This window comes from Perna viridis, chromosome 12, assembly GCF_037379345.1.
Source record: "Perna viridis isolate PV_CMFRI_1.1 ecotype Kerala chromosome 12, ASM3737934v1, whole genome shotgun sequence".
In the NCBI taxonomy this organism is placed as follows: Eukaryota; Metazoa; Mollusca; class Bivalvia; order Mytilida; family Mytilidae; genus Perna; species Perna viridis.
Genome location: NC_142456.1, coordinates 27,113,508 through 27,139,219, shown reverse-complemented (window position 1 = coordinate 27,139,219; position 25,712 = coordinate 27,113,508). Strand labels below are relative to the sequence as shown.

Sequence of the window (25,712 nt, the reverse complement as noted above, 5' to 3'; positions counted from 1 at the left end):
TTTAATAAAACCAAATTTATTCATCATATATTTGACATAGAAAATCATACCTTTAAAAATCATAGGAAGTATTTACAGAATTTATAAATGTAGCAAAACTGTACAAATTTTAGAAAATCTATCTTGGTTATCGCAATCTAGTTTCTATGGCCGAGTATGCTTAATAGCTTAATAATACTGCTTACTTTTCTTTTTAATTTACCCCTCCCATTTTTGTCCTCTTTTGTTTTAATGTAACTAAATTTATTTAAGGATGAAAAAAATGTTTTGAATACCCATCAAGCACTAATTTATAAGCAACACAGTGAAAATTCCAATCCAAATGACTAGGTACACTAAGGGGTGTTTTTTGTCACCTTTTAGGCTAAATTTCTAAACATGGTAAAAGAAAGTTACCAATCTTCAGTTTTGTTAAGGACTTAATGTAACCATATTTGAATATTTCAGTTAGTTTTTGTTGAGTAATGACAAGTCAAACGTAATTAAAAACTCAACTTTTTGCAAGAATAGCTAAACTTGTATTTCACATAGACTGAGTAATTTACCTCCTGGTTTTGTAAAATCTCCAAAAAACCAGCTATTTTGAGCAATGATTATGACCTAAATGTACAGTACAGTCAAATTATAAATAAAGGCAATTAATCTTTAGGTTCAGCAAGTACAAGTTTGCTGTGTTTAAACATCATTTTTTTGAAAAAAAAGGGGGGACAATTCTTATCTATAAATTTACCTCAACCTTTACCTTTACAAATGCATAGCATTAAAGAGAAATAAATTCCCTTGCATCTCAAAATCACAATTCTCTATACCATTAGGTACCATTCTGTGTCAGAATCATGCAATGGGTGGCACATAATTTTTCTCAATTTGGTCTTTTTTGCCTCAAATATATTAAATACATCTAGAAAACAACTGAAAAACTATTTAATCAACCCAGAAGCATCTGCGCTGTAGATATTTTTTGACTGCATATAAAGAGAAAAAGTGGGAAAATCTGCCTGTCATATTTCCATAGTGCATTTCAACATCATATTTTTTTATGTAAACTTGACCTTTCAATATCTCAAAAGCAAAATTTACAAACAACTTGAAGGTTATTTCTGGAGGTTATGGAGCAATACAATATCTGTGTTTTTTTCTTCATGTGCCACACCTTACACACATTTTACGTAATTCTTAGACAGAGAAGTACTTTAAAAGTTTTTAAAAATTTGCTGTGTTAAGAGAGTTCTTTAATCACAAAAATAATTCATTTCAATGCTTTCTATAAAATATCTATAGATTGAAAATCGGATGAAAATACATGTACTAACTACAAAATGTGTACTCCATTGATTCCTATCGTTGTGGTACAAAATTCTTTTATCACAAATAATTCTTTATTCCAACCATTTTCCATATAAATAAAAAACCATGGAGTGAAAACCCGATGAATATATATGAACTAACCACTGGGGTAAGAAGATTTTTTTTATCGGTACAGCCAAATAATAAAGTTTCAGAAAAAACTTTATTTTATATCAATCATATGCAAAATGTTGATACTGTTTCGTTGATTTTTTAAATTATTGGTCCTGTTGGAGCAGTACCAACCAAACTGCTTCCAAAGCCCATGCTAACTTATATTAAAACAATTTGTATTAGATTCTCATTCTTGATGTTTTATGAAATAATATTACCATATACACACAACATGATAGCAGCATTTCACTCAGTCACCATCAACTCTCTTTTTCAATGCACATAGATTTCATAATTTTTGTTGACCTTTGACCTTTTTAATCACAAAAAAAAATATCTAGTTGAAGAAATACAACCATTATTTGGTAAAAAGTTATGAATGGAAATTGAGTGCAAGGTATGATGGTCTAGTGTATTACTATGATCAATGAATCTACATGTAGTTGTCTAAAATAAAGTGGGTAAATACTAACTAAACACATTTACTCTTTATACATGTAAATATATAAAAGGGAAATAACTCTAAAATTATATTCCTAGAATTTCCTTTATCCATTATGCTATTTTTAATTGCTAAAACCTCCAAATGGCTCAACCAATAACTTGAAAGATCTTTTGTATTGCAGTCCTTGATATTCACTAGCTCCTCCACAAAAGCTGTATTAGCTATAGCTTTAATCACAGTCATTGATATTTGCAATAACCTCAACTGGAGCATACTGACTACATCTAACAACATGATCTCCAAAAGTGTGTAAAAGGTCTTCCTAACTCATTTATTGTCAGATCATATACACAAATATGTTTGTCATCTGTATTTTTATTAACTCAGATTATATTCAAAAGGAAGGTGAACAAAATATAAGCTTTAAGAGTTGTTATGATTGAAATCTGTGGAGAAAACTAGATTACTACGGAAAAGTTATTGCATACAAGGACTGCCAATAAGAGAAGGGATATTTGATTGTAAATACATGCATACACATTCAAATACATTGCAACTTAAAAGGCTCTAATTTGGGAAAATGAAACTGATATGTAATATTGCATGACATCAAATGCATATCTGTACATTTTGAAATGCAATAATTGAATCTATTGTAAAACAAATTAATATGGTAATAGATTGCACATATCATTCAAGGTAAAAACATTGTCCAATATCTAACACTAGTGTATCATCTGGGTAAACCTAATACCTATACGTATACAATATTATAGTACTCTAATGTCAAAAACATAATAAAATCTCCACAGTTAAAAATTCACATAAATATAACTTCTTTTGAGATTTGTTATTGTGCTTGAGATTCCTTAATGAAAATCTGTGATTGGAAGTGAAAGTCTCAAAATTTTGTTAATAAAAATCTTGTCTGTATTTCAAACTTACAACTTAATCACTATTTTAAAATTCCCAAACCATTTTTTCATATATAAATTTCATTAACATTATTTATTAATATTATTCAATTAACTGAAGTATTGCTGGAAAACAAATCATATAATATTACAATAAACAGACAACCAGTCACAGAGATGGAATGTCAAGGGCAAAGATTACCCAGAATGTTTCAGGTAACCATGGAAACTGTCTTCAGCTGTTTATTTTCTTGTGTTTGTCAATGGCTCCTCAGCATCACGTGGTACATTTCTGTATGGTTTGTGCTTGTAGTAGTTATAGGTGATACAGAGCATGATAAGGAAGACACATGCCAGACAAACACCTACGACAAGTCCAATGTACATATCATTACGTCTCTCAGCAGCAACATCTGGATGTTTGTATTTTGAATCTGGAAACAAAAACCATAAAATATATCATAGTGATAAGATAAATAATACACGAACACTGATAGAAACATCAAAAAATGACATTTTCAAGAACCGTAACTCCAATAAGGGTCAACATATTTTCTGAAATTTGCACCAAAAAGAGATATTGAAATACTGAATATTTCATCAATTTACTTTAATCATCAATCTGCTTTCTTTTCTTAACAATAGGCAAAAACTAATAAAATGTCAAAAATAACACTTTCAAAAACCATAACTCCAAGAAGGGTCAACAGATTTTTCTGCAATTTGCACCACTAATAGATTTGATCAATTTACATTAATCATCAATCTGCTGCTGTTTTCTAAATAAAAGGCAAAAACTGCCAAAAAAAAAGTAAAATCAACAAAAACAGGGCCAAAACTCCAAAATTGGTAAATTGATTATCTTTAAATTTGCAGGGAAGATAAATCTCTTTGAGCAAAAGAGCCTAAGGTGTCTCAGATTTATTCTATCTTTTATGGTTTTTGTGATTATACAAAAATATATGGTGATATCCCTATGTCTTATCTTTAGTAACAGCAGCCATGTTCTTTTAAGGAGGGACATTAACTAATATAATTTTGGAGTAGACATGCTAGGAATGATTGACACCAATTTTTATCAAATTCTGTTCAGTGGCTTCAAAAAAAAAAAGTTAATGACAGATGACAACTACAATGACAGACGCCAAGTGATGAGAAAAGCTCACATCGCCTTTAAGGCTAGGTGAAATAAAAATTGTTAACAGACAACGATGAAGACGGATGTCAAGTGAAGGCAAAAGCTCTCATGGCAATGTGAGCTAAAAAGCTGAATTTTTTTGGGGTGTGGCCCGTTTGACCCCTTGAATCTTGAAACCTGTAAGAGCTGAATACTGCAGGCAGGGATTTTCTTAAGAAATCCAATAAAAAATGTCCCAACTTGGACCAAAAATGAACAAGTTATTGCCTTGACATAATGGAAATGCAATTAAAAGTTTCCTTCTATCTATTATAGCTTTCAAGATATTGGTTGAAAACAGCCTTATAATAAGGATCATCTTGGTTTTGGAGGGATACATGCGTAAAAAACATATATCTGACCGCTATGTTCTATTTTTAGTAATGGTGGCCACGTTGTTCAACAGATCAAAAATCCCAACATCAATGCTACACAGAATACCCCAAGATGCATTCATACAAATTTTGGTTCAAATTGGTCAAGAAGTTTCAGAGGAGAAGATTTGTAAAAGTAATAATGTTAAATGTAACCAAAAAACAGTGAAAAAGGGCAGTAAGTCCAACATGGCATAACAGATAAACAGAAAATTTAAATAGAATAGATCTCATCATGTTGAACACTTAAACCCTACATATCAGAATTTGGCTAAGTCTAAGTTTTGGAGAAACATGTGAAAAACTTGTCTGACCCTTATGTTCTATTTTAAATAACAGTGGCCATGTTTCTGGAAGGATAAAAAATTTCCACAACAGGTATATGCAGAATACCCTAAAGAACATTCATACCAAGTTTGGTTCAAATTGGTCGAGTAAATCATTTTTTTGCGGAGTGGTCCTTTTTACCCCTAATAACTCCAAAAACATCAGAGATTGAAAAATGCAGGCAGAGATTTTCATAAGAAATCCAATAAAAAAAGTTTGAATCATACCAAAATAAACTGTCATCAGAGAGATATCATAAGTCTCACCACTTCGATATTGTCAATATAATGGTGTGTTTGTTAAATATTATTTTTTGTGTTACTTTCATATTTTGTATAATACTATGAAATTATCATTTTTGTGTTACCACTAAAAAATGCACTAGGTGACAGATGGTTGAATACTCAACTAAACTTTTCTACAGGCCATCATAAAATACCTCCTTACTTCGTGTGGCAAGGTATAAAAAGTGATCACATAATTGCCACATGCTTGATGACTAAATGTATATAATATTATGAAATAGGAAAGGACTGAGGAATTGGAATATCTGACAAATTAAAGACGTGAAATACTTCAAGTGAAATACTTCAAAATTCTTTTTAAAATAACTTAAACCTGTGATTATGAATGGCAAAAATGTGAGTAACTGGCTTTTTTTATTGCATCACATAGAGATAGAAGTGATTTAGGTAAAGGTGGAATTTAAATAAAAATGTCTACATGAACTATACGAAACCTTAGTGTTAAATTTTTAATATTAAATTTTCTAAGTCAACAAACCAAGGCTGCAGGGGTACATGAATAAAATTGGCATGAATATGTAATGCAATGATGGCAATGCATCTGTAAACCAAATACCATTGACCCAGCATAAGGGGTTCATGTTTAAATGAACTTGTCAGAAAACTTAACATTAAGATTGTGGACACCTTCGCTGCCGCCTGAGCCACACAAAAAGTTAATCATTTGTAGAAGGCATTGAGGTCATAACCCTATTAAGTTTCAAGACATTGGCGCCTGAGTTTTCTGAGAAGCTGATCTTTGAATATTGGCAAATCAGAGGCAACTTAACCAAACCACAAAACCAAAAAAGACCATGCACAGACTGTTAAATTTGTTCTGATGAACATTCATGCTAAGTTTCGTTTCAATCCATCCAGTAGTTTTCAAGGTGGAGATTTTCAAAGAATAATCAAGGGAACCAAGGTTGTAGCGGTAATCAAAAGAATGCAATCCACAGACAAAGACCAGGCATGAAAAACAGACATACACAACAAAGAACATGAAGTAACTAAAATCATACAAAGTAACAAAAGCAAATGAGAAACTTGGACTCCCCTAAAAACTGGGAGCATGGACCAGGTGCACCGTTAGGATCAAAATTTGAGTTATAAAATTTGGGAAAAAAATCCAATTCAGGACCTGTAACTCATTCATTCATCAACAGATCTTTCTGAAAATTTCCAACAGCTCCATCCCAATATGCTGAATAATTTTACTCCTGCAAGATTTTAGCTGAACTCTGCTGTTTTTAAATAAAATGCAAAAATTCTGCAAACTGACCCCCTATGTTCTTTTTTTAGTAATGGCAGCCACATTTTTTAGCCAATCAAAAATCCAAACATCAGTTCTGTTGAGGATACCCTAAGAAAAATTCATATTGAGTTTGGTTCTAATTGGTCTGGAAGTGTCAAACAAGAAAATTTTTTAAAGTTATAACATAACTAGCATAATATAACATAGTATATCTAGCAAAAAAAACATTGAAAAAGGGCAAAAACTCCAACAAAGCCTAACAGATAACTACAAAATTTTGATCACAGATAGATCTCATCATGCTGAGTACTTGTTACTAGTCAGAATAAGGCTAAATGAACAATTTTTCTCTGACCCTTAGTAACTGCAGCCATGTTTTTTAGTGGATCAAAAAATCTCCACGTCACTTCTGTTGATGATATCCTAGGGAACATTCATACTAAGATTCTAATTGGTCTGACAGTGTAAGGGGAGATTTGTGGAAGTAATAACATTAAAAATAGCGAAAAAACATAGAAAAAAAGGACAATAACTCCAACATGGCTCAAGAGATCATTACAAAAATTTGACCATGGATAGATCTCATCATGTTAAATACTTTCACCCCTGTCAGAATTTGGCTAAACAGTTTTAGAGACGTATGCAAAAAACTTCTGACTCCTATGGTCTATTTTTAGTAGTGGCAGCCATGATTTTAACAAATCAAAAATCCCAATGTTAGTTCTATGTTCAATAAAGGATACCTTATGGAACATTCATGCCATATTTGATTGCAATTGCCTCAGTGGTTTCAGGGGAGAAGACGTCAGAAAAAGTTTCCCATGATGACACCACCAATGACGACAGAGGACAAAGGATGCAAAGTGCTAGCAATAGCTCATGTGGCCTTTGGCCAGGTGAGCTAAAAAGGAATAAACAAAATCAGAAGGAAAACAGACATTCTTCATTGGTTTTAATAAAACACCTATTTTTACACTTTTTGGCCTCTAATTCTAAAATGGTAAGGCCATGACCTCCAAATTTAACCTTCCTTTGGAGGTTAGAAAACCATATCTAAATTTCCTAACAATTGGTCAATCACAACTAAAGTCATCACACTGAAACAAAGTATTCACAGACGACAACAACGCTGCCGCTAACAAGACGTCGACTGCACCATAACATTATACCTACTACTGTAGATTTTTGTGGTTCAATAAACTGTGGTTCAGTTCAGTAAGTTAAAGCTTCATACCTTTTCACCTTGTATACTAGACAAAAGGCATTCTTTTTTGGCAAATAAATTTGAACTTTTTTTTCTAATACTTTAGTAAAACATTCAGTATTTTTAATTGATATTAAAAGAAATTACATGTTCATTGCTACTTGAACATGATTCCATAAAGTTTGACTGTGAGAAAAATTGACTAACGTGATTTTTAACCCTCTTGACAACTACCCTTTCAGGCCTCACACAGAGAAAATATGCATGTTAAGGCTCATATAAAGAAAGATAACTCAAGTTCACTAATGAGCTAGTTATGCATAAATATGGTCATGGAAAGTTTATTCTCATCATAAGATCAGCATCACACAATACAGGACGATAAATAAATCATTAACATCGTGGGAACATGGAACCACTCTGTACAAAGAAATTCTAATCAATTTTTCCTAATCAATACTCCAAACCATATGAAGTGGGAGCTTTTAGGTTAACAAATCCATTTCATAATTGAAACTATACTTGGTGGGACAGAACATGCAGAATAAAGGTAATTTTTCATCAATTCCCATTTCATATATTCACTGGCAAAATATTATCCATAGAATGTTTACACACTGCACTTGCATTTAATCTATACAATGCAGTTATGGTAGCTAGCAATTTTTAGAACTGTGTAATTTTAGATTCATGTCAAATAACTCCATGGGTTCTTCACCTTATATTACTAGGGCCTACCATAATTATGCTAATGAATTAGTAATAATAACCAGTAGTTTTGAAAGGTTTGTACTTCAAGTATATGAACATGATCAATTGGGTGTTAATACACAGATTGTTTTAAAGAGAGTTTCTAATATGTCTAAACAAAAAGGAGGGTTCCAGGTTATTTTCAAAGCAATGGATGAAAAAGAACTTTTCTGGACATGTTAACTGAACAAGCCTTTCCTACAGATTATGATATTTAATCACATTTTTTTTCAAATTGGTCAGAATACTGGGAAAATGGCTCAAGTCCTAATTATCAAAAACTTCAAAAGTACTTCTAAATGGCTGTCCATGAAATAGGAATATTTCTTTCTGAGAAACCTTAAATATCCAGAAACTTAACTTTAGCTTAACATACAGAGTATTAACTAGTTTTGAAAGGCAGTCTTTGAATTTAGCCAGGAACCTAAAATCTGCCTTGGACCCCTAAAATTATGTTCTTAGGAAGCCCGACGGACTCCCAAAAATTTTGGGGTGTTGTAGTGTTCTTTTTATTTTTTGGGTTCTTAGACATACCTAAATAGTCTGAATCGAATGAGCATTTGTTATGTAATTTTCATATAATTTCAAATTTTTTTCGGCCCACTCAAAAAATCATTCGGACTTGCTGAAAAAGTTAACCATGAGTTAAAATTACTTTCGAGGAATAAAACATTCAAAACAGTTCAAATTTAATGTAAAAGGGCAAATTTCACATAAAACCAATTTCAAAATGAAGAAAATGCCTGTTTCAAAAAAAAAAATAAATACAGACCATAACTTAAGTAGCTGTCTTTGTAAGAATCATGCAAAATCTGAAAAATGTCATACACCCCAAAAAAGGCTACATATTTTTATTTTTGTAATTAAGTTGTTTTATGGGTCTATACTACATTATGTGTAACTATTCATTCAAATCTGCCTGCTCCTAGGAGATAATCGACATTGAAAATACAGTAGATTCTATTGTATTTGAGTGCCATTTACAGACTTAACTCCCTTAATTTTGAAATCTACAGTACATTCTATATAATTTTTATCTCCTAAGAGCACAGGTTATATGAAAAACCACATGTTTATTTCTGTTTACTAAGACATTTCAAACAAAATATCAAAAATAAAAATATGTAGGCTTTTTACCCATGAATCATATTTTGCATGATTCTTAGCTGGAGTGTTACTTAAAATATTGAACATGTTTGAAAAAAAAAACCAAAGAGTTAGAAATATTAGCCTGCCCGCCAACCTGAGACTGGCTATTTTTTGGCAAGGCTGGCTAATTTTAGCAAAACTTTATATGGCCATATAGTTAATATATTGAAAAATTGTAATCAGGACTGGCTAGAATTTGAGTGATTTTCCTACCCTGAAAAACTACAGTACTTCTTAATATATTCATTTGTACTCCACTTGCTTTTTAACTATTCATTTAAGGATTATTTTCAATTGCTGGTTAGATAATTGGGTATACACGGCTTTGGGTTAGTTTATGCTGAATAAACTCTGAAGTGGTTTATGTTGCAGTGTTAACAGACATGAAGTCGTTTATATCCAATTATCTAACCAACAACTGAAAACAATTCTTATATTATAATTCTAAAACTCAGGAAGACAAAAACAAAATAACAAGTAATTGATTTTTTTTTCTAATGTGAAAATGACATTTTGAACATGGAACAATACTGTCAAAGTCATCAATCGATAGTGCAATTTGTAATTTACATGCATGCTTTAAGTGTATTGGGATACCATTGAAGTAGAAAAATCTACATCCCAGGGCTTCAAATTTACTTCCAAAAGGTTCTGAAGTTTTGAAAATTTCAAATCAATGATTCATTGAGGTAAATCTAAAATTCACAATAAAGTGTCAAGTCAAAGGGGTGGATGTAAATATAAAGGTCAAAGCCACTAAGTCAGAAATTGAGGGTCCAAGATCCAAGGGCCACCACTAATTTGAACTGCTGCCAACCAAAATATAATTCACATCACCTTCTTCAAAACCATAAAATAACACAATACCTACGGCCAAAATCAAAATATAGTAGTTTCCCCTTACCCTACTTACCCTTAAAATTGGCCCTAGCCAAATAAATTTATTGCCATTGTCTGGCAAGATTTTTTTCTTTAGTTTTCAACGCAACATTTGTCACTTCTACAGAATCATATAAACATAGGGGAAAATATATTTTGCCTACCTATCAACCCAAAGCCAGGGTTGGGTTAGTGGAAACAAATATTATTTTAAGTGTGGCCTAAAATTCAATTCAACCGAAACATTATCAAATACCATTCTGTAAAAAATTCAGGCAATATGAGGCACATCAATCTAGGTCTTTTTTGCCTCAAATTTATTCAATACATCTAAAAAACAACCAAAAAACTATTCAAATTAATCCTGAAGTATCTGTGGTATACATATTTTTTACTGCTTACATTTTCCCTCGATTTTTCCATAGTGCATTTCAAATAAATTTGACCTTTCAATATTTTTAAAAAAAAAACTTAACAAACACTTTGATGGTTAATTTTGGATGTTATAAGGAAGAAATACTTGGATAATGCAATAAAAACTCTTCGTTTTTTTCTCTCTTCATGTGCCACACTTTACATGCAGCTTGCCTGATTATTAGACAGAAGGAGTACTTTTAATTACACATTATGACCTAAAACATGTTCAAGTACCAGCTAAAAACTGATGATAAGATGGTTAACCAGGCTCAATAAAACAAGAAATATTATCCACAATTACCCATTTAACTACATGTATGATGACAAAGCTATTATAATAAAGTAGCTATAATCCCTTGTAAAAACAGGGTAGAAAGGATATTGACTAAGACCATTGTTGTTAAGTCATACAATCTATTGATTTCAATTATCAATCTATATCAATCAAAATAATGAAAGACAATTTACCAAATACAATATATACCCAGTATTATGTATTAAAGGGGAGATAATACATGCCACATTTTTAACATGGTTAATTGCTTAAACATATCCATTTTGAATATCATCTGAAGGATGAAAGGTACATTCAAAAGTGCCCTCCGGTAATCTATGCCCTGAGATAACCATTAAAATGCTTTGGGATTGTGTGCATACAATAAGCAATGGCATTTATATTAATATAACAGACTTTTTATTTGAAAAGATTACAGTAGCTGTTTGCCTTATATGCAAAATTAGAACAAAATTATTCAAAAGGTCACAATTTTAAATTCTTATTTATTAAGGCAGCTTAAGGCATTTTGTTTTATAAAATAGACAGTATGTTTCAAAGGTTAGAAGATGTCTGGTTTACACAGGTTGATGGTTTTTTTCTGGTTCATCTATTTAGACAGGCTTTGCTGTACATGGTCTAGATATACAATGTACTACCATTAATAGTTTCCTGTAAGGCCATAACAAATAAAAGTGATGCTCCTGTTACCAGCAAGAAAAAATAGGGTAGTTAGGTAGGTAGATAGGGAAATTCTAGAAATTTTCAAAAGCATTTTACACTGAGTTAAAAGGGAATCCATCTGTCTTGAACTGTGCATGAACCAAAATGGCAATAAAATACTTAGGATAGGCACAAAAAACTAGGGTAAATAGAGTAGCAGGAAACAGGCACTATTCTTTCTTTTGTATAATTCTTTTTCCCCATCAATTAGGAAAAATGAAAAATTGTTCATGAAAAGATAAAAGTTTAAAATTACATTCCAATATGGCTTTACTTATATATGATATTTTGAAGACCAGTATTTTGGTGGGAAACCTTATATAAGCTATGGAAAAGCATATTCCCATTGACTCTTACAGTTTGAAAAAAATTATAAAAACTGAAAAATCAGGTGAAGAACTGGTCACTCACAGAAAATATACTTACTCATTTGATCATCCTGTCCCAGAATTGATGGGATTAGAGTGGATAGAAGAAATAACAAACAACTCTCCAAGGAAATCATAGTGATTTGAGGTAGTATTCTGAAAAAAAAAGACAAAAATAAACATTTTTAGAGGCAGTTTATTACATCATCTTGAATATTCCTTTTGACTTGATTATTTCAGTTATTACCCTTCATTCAATAGCAAAACTCTTCAATTAGGACCACCATAGGTATTATAAATGTACATGTGAGGCCAGAGAAAAAAATTGTTAGTATAAAGTTACCCTATCCTACCTTTCCTAGCTCACACATTTTATTGGTATTTTTTAATGAAATGCCATTTAACTTTTGTTTTTGGTTGAGCACCTTTAAAGTAGAGAAATCCACCCATAATTATTAATGTCTATGTAAAATAATTCTAAAAAAAAAAAAATTATTTTACCTACCCTATTTCTGTCATGAAATACTGTCTGACCCACAGACATGTCATTGTCAGACTAAAATTCCATCAGACAGAAATTTTTGAAACTTTTTCACTGCTTATATTTGAGAAAAATGTCAAATTTGGTTTTTGGTCAGGCAAGTCGGAATTAATTCATAAGACTGCTATATTCTTCATCCCATGTAGCCTTAAACAGACACTTTTTCTTGTCCTAATGGGCTAAAATTATATACATACTAGGACTTGATTGTTGAACATGTTTTTTAAGAATCTGCTTGCAATACTGAGTATCAATGGGTCAACAACCAAATACAGTTCAAAATACATATGCACAGACAATTGTCTTCTTGAGGGGGGCAGTCTGGGATTTTATGTTCAGTTAAAAAGTATTTACGCAAACGTGAAAATAAATAATTTCTTTCAGCTGCAAAAAGAAGACTTTACTTGAAAATCTACATTGTTAAGTACTGGGGGAAATATTGAATCATAATTTTTTTTTACTATCCATGGGCTAAAAAAAACTTTTTTTGCTCAAATTTTGGAATAATTTTTATTTTTTCAAATAGTCATTAGAAATTATATAATACCGACTTCTGATATGACTGAAATCTAGTTAAAAATAATTCAATAACAACCTGTAGATGAAGGGGTTGCTCCAGTGATTATATAATCAACTGTTCAAGTATAAGGAGGTGCCCCTGTGATTGGATTGACATATACAGTCAAAATAAATTTAAACTTAAACAAACAGAAAATGTTTTGATTAAAATATGTAGCACTACGAACCAAATATACAGTGAAATAGGTCTAACAAATTCTAACATGCTGAAACCTCAAAATATGCATTTTAAATTTCTTATAGAAATTACCATTGAACAGGGAAGATAAGTCTGCAAAAATGGCTGAAAAAAAAACCAAAACAGTAAAATCTTATTATGCTTTATCCAATTAACAAAATTAGGCTATGGTAGATATTCTAGCATTGATTAGAGGATCATCTTATTTTGGCCATAATGCTATAGCTTAAAACTTCTTTGATTAAGGGAAGAATTTTGCTAGATTGACTGGACTAATTCTGATCTCTCTAAAAGCTCTTTGTCATGAATAACAGATTAAATAATACTATCCTGATTGTACCACTGATACAATGACAAATTATTCACATGTTATCAATGAAAAACAAACTGTTTATTTTTCCAATTTGATTTCAATGAGAGGGGCGTACAGAAAGTACATTAAACTCCAGGTAATTTCTGCATGACTGAGGAAATACACGAAATGTAATATATAATAGTACTACAATGTAATTCAAAATTAGAAGAGGCGCATTCATCAATGTTAAAAAAAAATTCATTTCCTAATTAAATCAACATGTATTTTAACCATCATTGATAAGCAAAAAATACCTTACTTACGTAATATTGGGACCACAATTAACTGACAGTTAAAGCTAGTTTTGTTTTAATGACCCAACCATCATTCAAGGTCATATGTTTAAAGCTGTAAGTATCAAAATTTGGTCACTTGAAATTTCAATACTTTTGTCAACATGAATCTTAATATCTCCACCACACACAGTGGAGTCAGCATTTGAAAATATGTCTTCAGCTTTCTTCTTTTGGTAGTCTCTGAGAGTATGAACAGAACTATTTACTATTTTAGATTAGGTAATTTATATGCAGGGTTTATCTGTTGGGTTTCACCATATACATGTATAAGATCTTTTTACATTTGCGAATGTTTAATGATACATTTAATAATTCTATGAGTTTAATAACATTTCTAATATGTACAGAGAAAAGTATTCACGTACTAATTTTACTACAATATAATTTTTGGTTGAAACACAATGGAGTTCAAAATGTACAATGAAGTCAACATCACGTAGAATTCATACTGATGCAGTTTATACTGTAGCTCAATCCGGAACAACTGGGCATCACTGAATCAAGGATTTTGAGATAGAAATTTTTGGATTTTAGAAAAAAAATTTTTGTAGTTAAAATCTTTCTTGTTGGAGTATCATCAGTTCTAAAGTTTTCACCAGTATCACTGCAAAACCAGAGAGGGCATGATAGGTCTTTCAAAAAGCTATAGCCAATCCTTATTTTTTTGACTGAGGATAGGTGGTGTTCCTACAGTTTTCCAGACTTTAACAGTTTTCAGCCTCCAAAGTGAGGGTTGTCATAATTCCAAAATCCTTTAGCTACCAGCCAGATGTTTCAAAACAGTGTTTCCAAAAGTGTGATGTCTAATAAGGGTAAAAACAGAAAACCGAAAAAATCCAATGTTGAAAAACACTGATGCATTGATACCGAATAATGTTTACACAGAAAATGCAGCATTACATAAAAAATGCAACTCAACCACAGGGGCTTGCTCTCAATATCATGTATGCAACCCCACTATATACAAGGGGGCTGCATATTTGAAAGTTGGAGTAAGCCCCTGTGCTTCAACTGTACAGAAATGTTATCTTTGCAGTAGAAATTAATAGCGAGCACCGTGAAGCTGTGTGAGCTCTACAGTTATTACATGTACTATCTAAATTTCCCTTAAGTTTCCCCAATATACTAACGAGGAAAAAGTCATGTCCCAGAAGTAACAAAAAGTGTCTGTTCTTACGGAAAAAATTCATCACTTCCTTAAACCAAACAAATAAAAATACATTGGTTTAGATTACCTTTCAGTAAAAATAAATTCATCTGTTCTGATAGTTTTCGGGTCTTTCTCTATTTTTTGTACTAATTGAAAGAAGTGAATATGATGTTTTTAAAAAGTTTGGGAAACACGTGGATGTACATACATGCTGTTCTACTGTCGCTGTTGTCAAAAACCAAACCCGCCTTGGAACAAAATAAAACTCTGTTTATAATATCCAAATCGAAGCATAGCTTTTCTAAGATAAGAAAGGCAATCATTTTCTTTTTTGGAATTAGCAGCTGTCGCCTGAATTTTGTTTACATCACATGATATGTGTATAATATTGTAAACTGTACAGATTGATCTGACGGACCAAAACTGAAAAGGATGTTGCTAGAGATGCTCTTAAGGGATAAAAACTGTAAAGTATTGCGAAGTGCTTTAAAGTTATCGACCATTTTGAAGGTGAGGGGAAGGAGGGGTATGGGGATGAAATTTTGGAGGAAAAAAACTTCTTTTTTCTCATGTTATTCATTTATTGAAAAAAAAACTTCCCCATTTATTAAGATGGCAGATTTTCAAATAAAAATATTGATTTCACTTTATTATTTTTATGAGTCTCATACCGACGGTACATGTATGGTAAAGCTCATGGTGCTCGCTGATTTAGGCAATGCCTACCCCATATTAACACATACAGAATATATTTCATTTATGGCCAGTTTATAGCTCTACTTTAAAGGGTATAATTTAATAAAATTGTAGTTAATATCGATGGTAGATCCTGTTCTTCATGTTGCTCTTATAATCGATCATCCGTTTCACAGAAGTCCCTTCCCCCTTTTTCAAGAACAACACGTGAAGCCAATAGATCTTATTTAACACGGAAAATCCTAATGTGTACCAGAAACCATTTCAATCAGAAAGCAATAAAATCACGCCTTGACAAGGTGTCAGAAATTGCTGATCACACATTTACACTTAACAGTTATGTCGTCCAACGGAGCATTGAGTACAAGTATTTTGACTTTCGTACGACCGTCAAAACGAACATTTAGAGGTCAATTCTTACAAAACTTTTGTATGTACATTACTCATCTGAGTTTAGCAATTAATGAATTGAAAGGTTAATTGTACGTTGTAAAATAGAAATTACCTGATCTAAATTGATCTAAAACAATCACAACACTGTGAGCAGCTTACGAATTTACACACTCCGCCTTGTGTATTTCAATAGTGTATACTTGTATTGGCAAATACCTGCAGGGGTCCTGAACAGGAGAAATTTTATTAAATACTGGGAGATTATGACATTTGAACAAGACGGATGAATACGTCAGTGTTACAAGAGGATTAATGTTTTGAATAATCGATTGGTTGCGCAATACAAGTCATTTTCAATCTTGAGATTAATTAATGTCATTAAAATTGCTTCAAAGAAAAGGTTGCTTTTGAAAGAAAAAAAAACGCAAACGTCCCTTTTTACTACTATCTTTCAGATACAGAAGAAATGACCTGGCTTTTTCTTAAGGACTATACGCACACTCCACCTTTTATGTCGTACATATGCAATGGCGGATTCCATTAAACAGAAACATTAATCAATTAAAAGGGCTGGGGTGTTCAGCGGTAGGGAAAATCCGCCCTTGCTGTGATGAAATAGATTCAAAAGGTAAAACAAAATAATGATTAAGGCACTTTAATAATTCTTAATTACAAGTGTATGGGAAATTGTAGAATTCGGAACAAAAACCTCTAGAAATTATTCCTCCTCCTCCTCTCTCTTTCTTTGTTTGTAACTTATATTAACCATAGATAATGGTTTTATATCTTTGCTAAATTATCATAGTTTATCCAAGGTTACGATAAATTTTAACATATATGCACGTACTTATAAATGCAATGATAAGCTTAATAAGTTGTAAATTATTTGAATGGGTACACACTTTTTGCCGTTCTTTTGTTCTTTTATTACTCTGTTTTTTGGTTGTCGATAAAAACCTTAAAATTTAAGAGAGGAAGAAGGATGGATGTGCACAAAGAAAACCATTGAGTAGCGAAATGCCAGATTTATCCCGAGAAAACTAGAGTAGGGGATACTCAAGCAGCGCCGGATCCAGTGTGTTCCGACCCCAGACCCCATGGCACTTTGTCGGGTTATCCATTAATTTCGTGCAGAATTTTTTTCTGGATGCCATTTTTCCAAATTTCTGGATCCGCCAATGCCTCAATTAAGCTTACATGCACGTTTGGGATGTATAATTGCAATTCTTTTACAAAAAAAATCCATCGCTATATGTTTAATACATTTGTATAGGCGCAAACGCCTACTATATATGCCACAGTCAATTTGAATGATAATATTAATTTGAAACGTACAATCTATAGGCAACCCATGAACTCAAACGGGGTATTAACAAACATTGTGGCCACACTCTGACGGTGTCAGATTCGAAAACTCTCCCCGAAGTACCTCTGTATTAAACGGTTCCAGGTGACTTCATTTTAACACCTACACAGCACAGTACAGGTAGCGTCAACCCCTGTGCCGACGCATTCTATTTATTTTCTGAATGAAAGCTAATAATTTGATTCGAATTCAATAATAATGTAAACATTTTAAACTCACATTGAATAAGTTCCAACCTATATACGGTGTTGCTGGGAAAAAATCAAACAATCGTAAATAAATATTAATTGTCTCTGAAACTAATTTCTTATTTTTAATAACTATTCTTCTTTTGGTGATATTCCAACTAAAGCAGACACAGCAATTAAAATTCGAAGTATAGCACGAACACGATCATTGAGCGAATTCCGGCACAGCTAAAATAAGGGAGAAGATGTTCATATCCAAAATTTAAAAGGGGGTTCCAGGTTATTTGCACAGAAATAAAAACAACACGTGAACTCCTTTATAATCGCCATTGCATCTCATATGCACGTCCTCTTAAACCGAAAAATATAAATGTTACTTTTGTGTATAAGATAGTGATTTATTGTGAAGTTGACCGACCCCCCCTTTTTTCCACAAAAAAATATAATCTTATAAAGATAGTGATTTATTGTGGAGTTGACCGATCACCCCCCTTTTTCCACGAAAAAAAAATTGATAAAATTTTAGAAAGGTCTTTTAATTTTTTGTCAGCAAGAAAGCTGGTAAAAATGTAGGCAGGATCAACTTTTTTCTCTGTAGAAATGGTTTGTTTGTTTGTTTGTTTGTTGGGGTTTAACGTCCGAGCAGCAGTATTTCAGCTATATTCAGACGATGAACATGAAATTGATGATAAAATGAACATGAAATGATGATGAAATGAAAAAGGGATGGGACACAAGGACAATGGGGTCGACAAATTTTGATAGCCACTGGAAATAGGGAGAGGTGGGTAGGGTCGGGCAATTTAGCCTCCTGTGGCGGAGCCCTGTGGTTCCTACTCCGGGAGAATACCACAGTAGGGTTCTTTAACGTGCGAGGAACGTGGCATCTTTCCCAACACGGTGCACCACTATGGTTTGCGGTCAGGTTTTCCGTATTATAGCCTGACAACCCCAGCATGTAACACGCCAAGAGTACCCCATTCCACCACCTGGGGCACACATCCCAGTTGCTCTGTGGGCAGAGCGCCCTAGCCCCCGGCTAGGGTTCTGAGCACTATTTAGTCGCCTTTTACGACAAGCTTAGCGCTGCTGCAGGCCTATTCTTTTAACACTCGGACCTGCACGGGGCCTGTAGAAATGGGGTCCTAGTTTTTATTATTATTATTATTATTATTTACTATGTTCAATTCTGAAACTTAAATTTTGTTTCGTTGACCATACATACATATATACATACACTTTATACCAGTAGTGTCGAAATACTGTTGTTGGACATGTACAGTCGAGTGATTTTTGTTTTGCATGTTTTACTTCTCATCTGCAAGCATGTACAGATGACATCATATTTCAATACTTGTCCGAAAATGGAGACGGGTATTTTTTCCTAATTTGTTCTGGTGGTAATTGTTTTACCAAGAACCAAGAAGAAAATGCAAGTCACATTGTAATCGAAATCACGTGGCGCAAGTTCTCCAATTTAATACAGATGTCAGAAATACATTTCTATGTTAGAAGTACTATTTGCAGTCTGTACTTTAACTGGTAATGAATTTTATCAATGTCGAAGTTGATAATAACCTGGTATTGATACGAACTATGGCAATGTTCCCTATTTGTTATAGGTGTGTTAATTCTGCATGTACATGTATAAAGATTGCAAATTCTTCTTATATATGTTAAAATTGAAAAAAAAAATTGAGATTCATATATTACTTTTTTTAATCGCATGAAAGGATGGAACTGTTCACCAAGAACGTGGTCCTGAATTTTTAAATGATTATTTTCTGGCTTTAACAGAACGATTTTTGGAGGTATATGCACTGGAATAGTTCGTTTTGTCACATGTACCACGTGTACATGTAACAGTTTCAAGAGATGCATCATGCATGGAATAATGTTATTTCGGTTGTTACATGTTCTTTGCTGTGTGTCGCTTTTTCCCCTGTCGAATCTTTTTCCTTGCGTTACAATAATTCTTTTTATTTCTGTTAGAATTGTTGGTTCCATTGATTACTCGTGCAAAATAGGAATTTAAGTACGGATCGAAGCGCGACATTAATGTGGTTCGATCCTTTCCGGAAATTAATTCAAGTGAATATAATTGAAACCGTATTCATATATATATATATATATATATATATATATATATATATATATATATATATATATATATATATATATATATATATATATATATATATATACAGGTATCGCTTTTATTCAAGGATTAGATCCTCATTTATATGAGCAATGGATAAGTAAAATACACTTGTAGATATCAGAAGACTCTTCAATCTGATTAAAATACACGATCTGACTTGTGCCAAGTCTTTTTACGGAGTGTAGCGTAATTAAAGATTTAATTTTAATTAGATTGAAGACTCTTATAGGAAATACTTGATCATAAATTGGTAGTCTATAAGAATGCTATATTAGCAAAAATTAGCGACGGCAAAACAGCATACGATGTTGGTAACTGAATATGACCAGTTTCGTCTCATCACGAATCAAGCATAGTATTTTCTCTTTATCTCTAAAATTCGGTGTCAATTTTTTTTTATTTAAGTTGTAAAGTCACTACCAAGGTGAACTAGCTCGCTCTAGCTAGGGATAACCGAAGGCTATGTAAAACAGAGGTGACCTTCACTAAGTACATTTGTCATAACCATAAAACTAGACATAACACGGATTGAACAGGTAGGCCGGTTTGATTTTTATCACACAACTTCATTTTAATTAGAGAAATTATGTTGTCAATTTTTTTCATTTGTTTTATCTTATTGTCTTCGACTTTAGCTCTGGCTTCTAGCTTTTACATAACTAAACTGATTTGCTTGTTGAAAAGGTTGTTTCTCTCTTTATTTTCAAAACAGGATTTGTAGTTGTTTATCAAAATAAATGATATGACTTCTCAAAATTATAATGTAAAAACCTTTAGCGGATATGCTGGCAATAAAACGCGTGACTACAACTGCACTTTTACACACAAATAAGCTATGATTGTAACTCCCTGGTTGCGCTAGCTAATTGGTCGATTTTTTGGAACCATTTCGAACTACAGAGGAAAATTAATTAGATCGTGCAGTGTACACAAAGTCGGATTGATAACCAAATCGATTTTTCTTAATTTAACTAATAACATATTGAGACTGTTTCCCAGATAAAGGTATGACTATTTCTCTAGTTTAGTTTAAATACAATGTTTTATTTCTAATATTCAGCATATATTTCAACTTGGACGTGAGAATTACATACCCATACTTGCGTTCTAAAACAAGCTTTGCCGATTATGGAAGATATAGGTGGAGGTGGGTATTGGCTGATTCAAGTTTCGGGATGGGCCCTCCTTTTTTGTTGGAAAACTTTGTGAAAAATGTGCAAATTGTAGCCTGGACCATGCTATGGATTCCTGTATACGTGCCTGTTGGGATGGGGGCTAATTTAAGATTTCTGTTGGCTTTGCAACATGAGCAAAGGATAGAGAAACACACAAGGGTGAAAATATATATATACTTAAAGTATTGGAAACAAAACAAAATGTATTATACATCCATTGTTTCAGAAATGATTTACGAGCATTAACTAGTCGCTAATTTTTCATGAAGGTAATGCATTATGTAATCGAAGTTGCGAAAAAGTAACTGCATGTTATACACTTTAGGAAACAAGAGGCCCGATCGAAGTGGGGAATACCTTAATTTTTTGGGGGATTTTATATCATTATTAGGGCTGTATTTTTATACATAGACGTTTATTTACGGAAAAGAGGGGGTGAATTTCATAATCTATAAGATCTTTGGGTTTTAATATATTCAATGCTAAATTTTTGCCCCGAAATGTTTTTTTTTTTTCTTAATTTCTTTCCTTTTTCATACGGACTTAAAATTTTAAAGAAGAAAACACTTTTTTATATATAATACACCTTTTGATAAATGCATGTATCCCATGTTACATCCAACTAGGACCGGTTGTCATTTGTGGTATATATACATTATTTACATATATTAATGCCTGGACCTCTGTGACAACTCATTCATTGTCCAGTTTGACCCCAGGTTATTGTCATAGGGGATAATTAAAATAGATATATTCAATAAACAACTGCGAGATGTGGCAACATTACGTAAGAATGTGTCATGTTACAGTAGGGTTTTTGTTGTATATAGTATACAGAAAGTTTATCTGAGGAAAGGACGCTCACAGGTTTGTCGCCATTTTTTTTTCTAATTTTTTGTTTCATTTTTTTTCGGTTAGTGTGCCAAAGGAAAGGGAATTGACATATTCCCTTTTAATCTCTTTATACCTGTATAAGTGTTTTCTTACAATTGTTTTTTGGAAAAAACGAAAAAAAAATAGGGTCAATTCATATTTATATTTCCAACGGTAAAGTAAAATGAAGTACGTGGCCAATCGTAGAAAGGTTTTGGTTCTTCCCCGTAAATTGTGCAGGTTATACATTTGTCATTTTTACCCAATCTCCAACAAAATTTTTCGTGAACGATAGAAGGACCGGACCCTCGCCATTCGTTTCCCCAATCACCTTTAAAATATATAATTAATTTTTGTTTTCGACCACTGAGTGTTTCTGGTGACGTTTCAATAACAAGACTACATACATGCTTTGGAACTTAACTTAGACTCTGTCGTCTGAAGAATGCTTATTTTAATTCTTGAATAATTGGATAATAACTATTACCTATACTGTTGCATAATATATAATAACTACTCATAATACCACATTCACTCGACTATTGTATATACAGAAATTGTGAAAAAGTCAATTATGACATACAGTGTACGTGTACAAGTTACAGACAAAATAATAATTTAATTTATAATGAACACGACTTGTGGAGATTAAACCATAATTTCTATTTAAATACTTCAGGTTATCATCGAAAATGCATTGTTTCCGAAAAAGTAAAACTAGTGTACTGTCGAGGGTAGAAATGTAATACCCACTTCTCCTTAGTGATGGTTATAGCGATTTGTGTACATATATAGCACTTAAAGTAATGGTTTCTGCTTTTCTTTGAATCTAATACAACTTATTTTATATCTTTTTTCCAGAAGTAAAAACAAGCAGTAAGATGTTGTACTTAGTTGTTTCTTCCGTCATCTTCGGACTGACAATGGCACAGATTGATGGTAAAACTCGAAATCATGCAATGCTATAATAAATATTTAAAAAAAATACAAACAAACAAAACAAAACAAAACAAAAACGGATTGGCCAAGCTATACGCAATTACTTAAAATGAGAGACGTTTACTTGATTGGATTCAAGATTATACCATATATTGCAGCCAAATGTTAAAAAGGACAAAACTGTCTCATTTCTATGATTTACAAAATAGGATATTTGAAAGGGTAATCAAGGAAACCAAGTTTCTTGCGGAAATCAAATGAACGTAATCCGGGGACAACGACCAGACAGAGAACACAGACACACACAACAAAAAACATAACGTAACCAAAAATAATACGTTAAAAGAAACAGAAGTAAATGAGCAACTCGGACTCCACTAAATACTGGGGGCATGAACCAGATGCACCAGTAGTCCGAATTTCCTCTGACCTTGCAACCCTCTTCTTTTTTATTTGGATATTGGTATGTCGAGTTGGTGAACCCGACATATCAATATCCAAACGAAAAAGAGGAGGGTTGCTGGGTCAGATGAAGTTCGGACTAGTATACCAGTAAGGTAAGCGATGAAAGAGAAAAGGAAAACTATGACACATTGAACAAATCGGTTCTCATGGTGCAGATGGATACAAAGTGACGACCATAAAACTTGTGTAATGATGACTTCAATTTTATAACAACAAAATCCTGTTCCAGAAGACTATTTGTAAGAACTCTAGCGCGGTACAAAAAGTCAGCGTAGTTACGGCAAGCTCTGAAAAATCACTATAATTTTTACACATCGTGTGTACATTGTGTGTGTGATAAAAAGAAAATTTCCCCCTTAGGCTGCCTTTAAGGTAAAAATTCGTATTTAAATTTGGTTACAGGTACCCCTTTTGTCATAATCTATATCATACCCCTGTCCCACACAACGAGCTTTGATATATTAGAATCACCTTGTCCGTCCCCCATTTCGTCCACCCGAATTTCACTGCAATTATCTCGACTACCAACGGATAAATTGATTAGGCTTTATAGATAGAACATACGTTTTAAGCTATTTTGGTTTCTTTCCGTTATTAATTGTCTATATATCGCACCAACGGATGGTAAAACTAACACAACACAAGCAACTTCATCAATGGGGTAGTACCGCGTGGACATGTTCCACTGATCATTACATATTCTACACAACAGTCCTGCTTGAACCCTTCATGTTATTTTCAATTTATTTCAGTCAACATGGGATCTGGATCCACACTGTGTGGGGAAGCCAAGTTCGTTAAGAGAGAAGATAAAATCAACATTTTCTCCAAAGGCAGTGCCAAAGATGGTGTCTGTACATTTGTGGCCAACGCTATGGACGACACTACTGACGAATGTCCCTACAGAGCATTCTGCGTAGCCGTGACCTCATCATCTCTCAGTAACTGTGTCGCTAAAGTTTTCCTCACCGGAACATCATACGATCTTACTGGGCAAAATACAAAGGTACAGTCAGACGCAAATCCAGAGGTTTTTTAAATGGAGGTTCCATGCTATTTTTTTGAACATTTCTGCACGAAAACAAAATTTTCCTATAAAAAGGGTTTAAACCCCAGGACTCCTATCCAACCGGATCCACCTAATTAGCTAGTATTATGTCTTCTACATGTAGAAATATATCATTACTGACACGAATTGCTGTCCCATAAACATGTAGTTAGAGATCTAACAGTTATACTTGGAATACAGAGCTCGTATGATTTCTTACCAATATTAGTTTTCACAGAGCATGGCCTTAAAAGTAGTTAGTTGTATAAATAGTTGCGTCAGAGAGAACAGCTAGTAAATATATCCTCTGACAGGGGTAAACCAAATGACAGCAGAAAACTTAAAATTGCTATATTGAAAAATAATCTCAATAGACGACTCTGAAGGGAAACTATGTAGATGTGTTACTTTTTAATCCAACTTTGGTTGCATAAAATATCTTGATACTGTTAAAAAAATTTGAAGAAAGACAGGCTCTAACAGGATTTCGCATATCTACTCACCATTTACTTATAGAGAGAGTTAGATATAATACTCCCGGACATAGAATAAGTCAAAGATGTAGTGATGTGGTCGAAGATGAAATACACGTACATTTTCTCTTCGACTGTGCTAGTCTATATGAACAATGAAAGATATGATAACAATGATAAATAATTACAGAAAAATTTAAAAACCTATACCCTACCAAAAATTTGAAACTGTTAATAATGATTGAAGATGAGAAAGTGTTATCAGGATTGTGCATTTTCATCAAGAAATATAAGAGAGTTCTAGACCACCGTCCCGTGATGAATCTGGCATAATAGCAATACCAATCCTCATTCATGAGGACATGTACCCACCCCTCATACCCCCTTCAAAGATCTATATATAATTGCAAGATTAAATAGTTTAATTACTCGTTTTAGGAACTGAGCTGTTACTCTAACATCTATGGCGCATGGTGCACCCAATCTAAAACCCTGATGATCTCAGTATTGGAGGATCCAAAATCTCCAAGCACTAGCTATGGCTTCAACATGACCGTTCTTTCTGAATGTCGTAATAAACCAGTAAATGGAGAGTTCCAAACAGTTTCCAACAACAACAGTGAGTAGCAGGGTTGGGGTTATACACATGGTACATCGGCGTCCCCCTAATTGGGGGTTTAGAAGGAAACTTAATTTCTAACAAACAAATTGAAATCCCTCGTGGATTAATTGAACGGTATGTGGATGATCCCGAGAATCACCTAAGGGGGCCCACAAAAAATACATGTTTCACACAAAAGTACGCTATTTTCATAATTTTGGCAAATTGACAAGT

The 25,712-nt window shown here is 32.9% G+C and overlaps 1 protein-coding gene and 1 long non-coding RNA gene across 7 annotated transcripts in view; one reads left to right on the top strand and one right to left on the bottom strand.

Annotated features, from left to right (window-relative positions):
• LOC148601878 (uncharacterized) lies at positions 1–16,387 on the bottom strand. Its single transcript, XR_015917338.1, has 3 exons — positions 16,302–16,387; positions 12,060–12,157; positions 1–3,254 (listed from the first exon to the last, which is right to left on the bottom strand). It is a non-coding gene; the product is annotated as an uncharacterized LOC148601878 (long non-coding RNA).
• The window catches only part of LOC148601877 (uncharacterized), a 19,277-nt gene continuing 1,463 nt past the window's right edge, over positions 7,899–25,712 (top strand). Inside the window, exons 1-6 of one of the 6 annotated variants that reach the window (XM_088556518.1) lie at positions 7,973–7,991; positions 20,310–20,440; positions 20,965–21,051; positions 22,814–22,891; positions 24,109–24,362; positions 25,316–25,496. In XM_088556518.1, coding sequence (XP_088412644.1) covers positions 21,033–21,051; positions 22,814–22,891; positions 24,109–24,362; positions 25,316–25,496 — 532 coding nt within the window. In that variant the 5' untranslated portion in view covers positions 7,973–7,991; positions 20,310–20,440; positions 20,965–21,032. Of the gene's footprint in view, positions 7,992–16,677; positions 16,818–20,309; positions 20,441–20,720; positions 20,910–20,964; positions 21,052–22,813; positions 22,892–24,108; positions 24,363–25,315; positions 25,497–25,712 lie in introns of those variants that run through there. The other 5 variants (XM_088556516.1, XM_088556521.1, XM_088556519.1 and 2 more) reach the window with 5 other exon arrangements.